The sequence below is a fragment of the Talpa occidentalis genome, unplaced genomic scaffold (assembly GCF_014898055.3).
Source record: "Talpa occidentalis isolate TD23 unplaced genomic scaffold, MPIMG_talOcc4v2.1 talOcc4.7, whole genome shotgun sequence".
Lineage (NCBI taxonomy): Eukaryota > Metazoa > Chordata > Mammalia > Eulipotyphla > Talpidae > Talpa > Talpa occidentalis.
Genome location: NW_023605083.1, coordinates 86,107,438 through 86,114,256, shown reverse-complemented (window position 1 = coordinate 86,114,256; position 6,819 = coordinate 86,107,438). Strand labels below are relative to the sequence as shown.

Genomic DNA, 6,819 nt, shown 5'->3' with positions numbered 1-6,819 from the left:
AACCACCCCCGGGAGCCAGAGCATCGGGGCTTGGCGCCCAGGGCCGAGGGAAGCCGCGACTATGTGGTCTGCCGGAGCCCCGTGCAGTGCGCGAGCTCAGTGGTGCTCCAGGGACTCCGGCGTGCAGCGGGGCAAGTTCGGGGGGCGCCGGGCGCCCAGCCGGGGTCCCAACCCCGGGCAGGGTGTGGGGCTCTGGCGAGGCGCAGGGGCAAGACCCCGGGGGTTCCCAGCCCGGCGGGGACTCCGGCTGAAGGCGGCAGAGCGGGGCACAGCCCGGCGCTGCCCCCGAGCCCCCCCAGCTCTCTTGTTTGTCTCCAAGTCCGGCCGGAACCGGCTTCTGCTCGCCGCGGGGCGGGCGGGCGGCCGCGGATTGGACGGCGCCTGTTTCCAGCCCCCGCGCAGCCAATCAGCGGGCGGCAGTGTTTTCATCTCGGGGTCGGAATAAAAGGGCTGGAATAAAAAGGGGCAGAAAAGGCGCCGGCGGGCCCGACACACACCACCAGGAGCCGGGTGAGCTGGGATCCAGGGCTCTGGGCCTCCCGAGGGTGGACAAAAGCAGCGCCAGCGGGAGCCTGGGGAGAAGATGTGTGACTCTGAGAGGAAAGACACGGGATGGATAAGGCGTCGCCGGGGGGGAGAGATGACGGACAGAGAAGGGCCCGGGGATGGAGGAACGGGGTGTGCTGTCATGGAGGCGGGCGAGTAACTGAGGGAAGGGCCCAGGATGGGGGTCGCGCGGGCAGCTCGCGCCGCCGGTTTGAACCGGCTTTGCTTCTCCCATGCGGGGTTCGCGTGGCCGCAGCGCCTAGCGACCTGCGCAGTGGCCAATGATGCGGCAGTTCCTGTGCGGCCAGGCCAATGAGCAGGCCGTGGGCGGGCCGTTCCGGAGCTCGGAGCGCTGATCTTGTGGTTGAAGCAACCTGCTCTGGGGAAGGGTCTCGAGGTCGGGCGGGAGGGCGCCAGTCAGGGCCCGAGGGGACTGGCAGCCCTCAGGTATGCCCCCAACCTGGTGTCGGCCCCTCAGGCTGCCGCCCCTGTCGGCCCCCAAGCTGTGTCTGTCCTGCTGGGAGCCAGGACTATCCCACGTCCCTGAGCATGCGTTAGTCTCTTCCGGCTCTCGTGCCTCAGTTTACCTCTGAGTCAGCTAAGGGAGAAGTCTCCCGCTTGGGGGAGAACTGCGCTCCCGTGGCCTAAGGCAGCCCGTCCAGCCAGCTGCAGGGCTGAGGGTAGGGGATGGCCCAGGGCTGGGGCAGGGCTGGGGCAGGGCTGGGGCTTCTTCCCTCACTGCGCGCACCTACAGCCCGCGCCACCGAGGGGTGACAAGCTCCGCGCGCTGCGGCAGCGGCCGGCGTTGCCCCCTCGGGCTGGGCTGGGCTGGGCTGGGCGCTGACGCCGAGGTCTGTGCGCAGGTGGCTGCACAGCCGGGAGCCGGGCCACCGCGCTGAGCCGCGCCATGGCGCCCACCCTCGCCACTGCCCATCGGCGCCGATGGTGGATGGCCTGCACCGCCGTGGTGGAGAACCTCCTCTTCTCGGCAGTCCTCCTGGGCTGGGGCTCGCTGCTCATCATGCTCAAGTCGGAGGGCTTTTACTCCTACCTGTGTACCGAGCCAGGTGAGATCTGTGCGGTGGGCTCGCGGTGGTTCCTGGAGGGGAGCTCTGGGAGACGGCGGGCCGGCGGGATGGCGGTGAAGAGCTAAGCAGCAGTACCACCTCACAGCGCAGCGCCTCCCAGTTAGCAAGAGGCCCATTGGATCCGTATCATTGTCCCCTTTTGTGGATGAAGAAACTGAGGCTCGTATTTTTCTGATTTGCCCAAGACCACACAATCGGGAACTGATAGGCCCAGAACCCCCAAGTCCAGAGTGTTCTTTCTGCCAGGGAGGAACATTGCTGGACTCCTCTCCTCCCAGAGCCTGGCACATCACTTGCCTTGCAGTAAACATGTTGCTGCTCCCTGACTGTAAGAAAGAGGAACTCCTGATTCGGTGGCTGGGGTGCAAACTAGAGAGAGGAAGTGGCTTGGCCTCCACCCCATGGAGGGTTCATCTAGAATCTAGATGTTTTTTAGGCCATTATGGAGTGTCTTAAGGACTTGTCGGGTAGAATTTTTTGCCTGTTATTGCTGCTTTATGATTTTCTAAGGGACATTTGCTTTCGTAGGCAGTGAGAACCATCTCAGTGGCCTTCTACCTGCAATGGGAGAGCGAGGAAGAGAGGCAGGGGTGCCTTTATGGGAATGACTAGGGCTGTTCTTTCACTTTGCCACACCATCGCTGTTGCTGAATGCAGGGTGAAGATTCTTGTCTACAAGAAGGATCTGCACCCCTACCTTTACACACACATCCCTACCCCCTATTGAGGATCCTAATTACAGCAGGTTAGCAGTTTCAGGTGAAGAATAGGACCCAAGTGGCCCACAACCTCTTTCTGTCCCTGACAGAGTCTACCCAATAATTGTACTCAGTAATCTCTCTCCCCAGTGCTTTTGTCTGCCCACCCCCTGCCTGATCCCCTTAGATGGAGATCACCCAAGTTTGATGCCAGTACCACTGACATGCCTTTTTCTGGACTTCTAACTTGGAGGGGGAGAGGAAGCTTTGGACCAGCTCATGCTGCCTGTAACCCTATGTAAAACCCTCCCTGTTTGCCTTTTCTGATCTTCCTGGGAGATTCCTGAGTGTTTCAGTATCTAGGGAAGCTTTGCTGTAGAGGTTAAGGGCAGGAGAAAGGGAAGGCAAGCGAAGAGGGCAGAGTATGTAATTTATAACCTTTAACCTTTAGCCTCAGAAATATTTCTGTTATCCTTAAGGGCTCTTGGCAGCCCTTTCCCCACATCAGCAAGAAATCTTGGGAGAGGAGTTTCACTCAGACCTTTGAATAAGCTTTCTGCTTTGTCCAACAGATGTTAGGAGATTAGTGGCGCTAGAAGGGACAGGTTGGGGAGTTTGGCTCCTCCGCTCCTCTCACTGCTTCCTTTTAGATCTTGACCCTTCCTGCTAGTGTCCCTGATGCGCTCTCTCAGGCTGAACAGAGGTTTTTTAAAAATGAAAAGAAACATCTTCATCCCCAGAGGAAACTTTTAGCATCTCACCCAGATTGACGTACTTTTGTGGTCAATTTTGTTTGGACCCTCTGTGGCGCTGGAGGGACAGATTGCCCAGGTTGCCCACAGACTTGATTTATTTTATGCGGTCGGCAGTATTGGGGCTGGTTACTTCACTCTTGCCTCAACCTTGACTTCTTCCTTCATTTGCGTGGGAGGAGACCAGAGATTGTACAGACACTGTGCTGAGCTGGTGCTTAAGTCCTTGAGAGGCTTGCCTGACCCTCCCATAGACCAAAGTGAAGGTGAAGGGTCAGGATTGTGGGTTGAACATCAACTTCTTATCACGTGCCTTTGCTCCTGCCTCTGATTTTGGTTTTTCTGACTATCTGGCAAGCCTGCTGACCCAGCATCCTCCATGGGCAGGCTGCTGATTTCACACATCTTATCTCTCTGGCTTCCCTGCTCCTTGCTTCTTGGAGTCTACGTCACCTGTTGTCTTACTGGACCAGGAATCTCCATGCCTCACCTAACTGGGTGTGCCTGGAAGATTTTAGGTTCAAGGTTTCTGCTTGGGCCTAACATTTTCAAACTTGGTGGATGGCTGAATTACAGAGGAGCAGCTAGGCCATTTATTGAATTTATTGAATTACAGTCATGATAAGCTGATCAGCCTACAGCTGATTGAGATGCAGATGTGTCAGCTTTTCGTTGCTTTTAGGACTGATGCTTTGGTTTTTTTTTTTTTAAAGATTTATTTTTTATTTATTTATACAAGCACTGGGTACAGTCAGAAGCGCAGGAGGGTGAGAGAATTCACCAGAGCCAGAGCAGGGAGCAGAGCAGGCAGAAGGACCGAAGTACACTGCTGAGGGGAGCAGCGGGCGGCAGGAGAGGTCTGCGCGCCATGTGGGACCCTCCTCCGGTGGCCGGGGAGCAGCTGGGGATCGAACAGGCACTGCAGAGGCTGCGGGCAGCTTCGCAACCCAGAGCTCAACCGCTGCGCCACTGGGGAGGCCCCGCTTTGGTTTGTTTTTGAAAGAAAATTTGCCTGAACCTGTTAAAAGGTTCTCAGGACTCTCAGGACCCCAGTCAGAATCTGGACAAGACATGGTGCTGGGTTCTAGCTTGGTGCGGCGGGAGAAGGAAAGAAGTAGCCTCGTTCTCTGTTGCCCTTTGCTTATTTTGCCCCCTGACTGGACAATCAGGATTGATGTCACAAGGGCTGTGAACCTAGGGCTGGTGTGAACAGGACGCCAACTGGGTTCCCAGCCTGGGAGCAATGAGGCTTTCTCCATACTATGTCCTTTTGGTCCTGAATGGCTGCCGTAGCAACCACACCTATCTCCTTCATTTTCTTAGTCATCTGGTGGCCCACTATGACAAGGTGAGCTCAGGGGGCCGGTGCTACCTGTGGATGTTTAATCTTCTCTTTCATACAACCTGCACATTCAGTAAACATTTATTGGGGTGCTGTGCTGGGATTCTGCTGTCTGCCAGTCCAGCAAGTCATCACACAGAGACCTACAGGATTCCAGGTAGAAGTTGCACTCCACAAACAGCAGGGTGCCAGGAGTGAGAATGCTTCAACTTGGGTGAAGTTATTTGACAAACTCTGATGTTTAAGAAGTGTGTGACCTGTTAGGAGGGGTGAGTCAGGAGAGGGCGGGCCAGGAGTCCCATGGCAGTTCCCAGCAGACTGCACATTGGAGAAGAGGCAAAGGATTAGTGGGGCAAGAGGTGACTGGAGTGGTGGGAAGGCGCTCAGGGCCTGCATGACCTGGGAGGACACTGGGGAGATTGGATTTTACTCTCAAGGAAGGAGAAAGTGATTAAGGTGGGAGGTTGATGCTCAGATTTGCCTAATAGGACCCTGGATCACTGGGGATTTGGCCGGATGGGGGCAATGGTGGGACACATGGCCTCTGTCAAGGAAGACACAGTGCAGCCCAGTCCTGTATTCTAAGGGGCTCCCAGTTCTGTGTTCCTGACCACTGCAGGCATTCTGCCTATGGTGATGGTGGGAAATTGTATCCCTTACCTTGAAATTGTATCCCTTACCTTGAAACAAAGCAAGGAGTTGCACTCTGGGGCCCTGCAAGGGAAGGGGGGCAGCTGTCACCCAGGAAAGCAGGACCAGGCCTGGCCCCTACCAGACTGGGTTGAAGACATAGCTGTGGACAGGAGATATTCCGGGCTGCTTCCAGGCCCTCCCTTTTCACAATCTCCTCCCATACCCAAAGGTCAGTGGTTAATAGTTTTTGAAAACTACTGTTTGCTTTTATTGCTGTGAATGTGTTTTAACTCCTTCTACCCCCCAGTTTGTTTTGAATTTAAATGAAAACGTTTTGTAGCAATGGGTAAAAGGGTCTAAAGGCTGATGCCTACAGCCTCAGGATCTATCGCAGAGAGGAGCTAGTGTCCTTGGGCCTTCCCATCAACCCTTCTTCCTTCTCATCTCAGGGCCTGACTTCCCTCCCCCATATCCCTTGGCCCCAGTTGGCTTCTTGGTGTCCCACTGAGGTCCTGTCCCACTTGGGTTAGCTTTCAGGAACCTCATGGTAAGGTCTTGGGGGTGGTCCCAATCTCACTAGGTGAAGGGCCATCCGGTGTGGTTTGTCCCATCTCTATTCTCTCAACATTTTCTCTCTGGAATGCTCTAACCCAGGTAATACAGCATAAGCACAGCCTGAAAGATCAAAAGCAGGAGTTTTGAGGTAGAATCTGACTCAAGTCCGGCTTCCCTAAAGACCATCTCTAAGACCTCCAGCAAGTGACTTACCTGCTGTGAGACCTCCTGGTACCCTGGTGTGGAATATGGAAAGAGGGCCTCCCTGGTGGCCTAGAGGTTAAGTCTCAGTGCTGTCACCACTATGGTGTGAGTTCTATCCCCAGCCAGAGAGCTGACCCACATGGCGCAGACCTCTCCTGTCTTACCTGTTGCTCCCCTCAGCAGTCTATTTCAGTAGATCTGCCTGTTCTGCTCCCCACTCTGTTGCTGGTGAATACTCTCACTGCCACACCTCTGGCCTGCACCCCAGTTCTTCTGTACACCAAAAAAAAAAGTGGAGCGGAGGTGGAGTGTGTTAGTGACATAGAAACCAATAGTATCGAACCCAGCGTTCATTACACACAGCTACCCTGTGACCACGGCTATGGGGCCAAGCCCTGGCCTACCCAGGACAACTCGACTCTCTGGCCCTCTGACTGTCCCTGCTCTGTCTCTTATTTGCTGTTTGAGGTTGACCTCTTACCTACATCCCCCCTGCTGGACTGAGATGTTGCTTCCTGTTGCCGGATAGACAAGGATTTGAGAGACAGGAGATCCTGGGGCAGAGACCATCAGCAGGGAGGTCCAGGGCCTGCCCCTGGGGTTTGGCGTGGGGGAGGGTCTGTAAGCAGCCTGTCAGAGAAGGAGACTTCTCAGGAATTTTGAGGGCCCCCCAGCCAGGTGCCCTTTTGCTCCCTCAAGCATCCTCTTGCCAGCTATTCTGAAGGCTCCCCTCTCCTTTTTTGTTCTTGGGTTGGAGGGAGCCCCCTCTTTGACCGAGGGATGTCAGAGGAGACTGAGTAGGGTCACAACACCCTCTTTTCTCCCTGGAGTTCTCTGTAAAGATTTTGTGTATGAGTCTTCTGTGAGTGGGGCTGAACAGTGCGGGCATTGTTCTTTCTTCCTTGATCGTAGGTCTCCTCCTAAACTGCCTGTTCCCTGCACACTCTGGCCTCACCAATTCCTTGCCTGTCTTCTTGATTCAACTTCCCTGTCTGTGCTGG

The 6,819-nt window shown here is 55.4% G+C and overlaps 1 protein-coding gene across 2 annotated transcripts in view; it reads left to right on the top strand.

Annotated features, from left to right (window-relative positions):
* The first annotated feature begins 423 nt into the window (after nucleotides 1–423).
* SLC43A2 (solute carrier family 43 member 2) overlaps nucleotides 424–6,819 on the top strand; it is a 47,351-nt gene continuing 40,955 nt past the window's right edge. Inside the window, exons 1-2 of one of the 2 annotated variants that reach the window (XM_037492391.2) lie at nucleotides 424–510; nucleotides 1,410–1,613. In XM_037492391.2, coding sequence (XP_037348288.1) covers nucleotides 1,454–1,613 — 160 coding nt within the window. In that variant the 5' untranslated portion in view covers nucleotides 424–510; nucleotides 1,410–1,453. Of the gene's footprint in view, nucleotides 511–1,409; nucleotides 1,614–4,438; nucleotides 4,584–6,819 lie in introns of those variants that run through there. The other variant, XM_037492392.2, reaches the window with a different exon arrangement.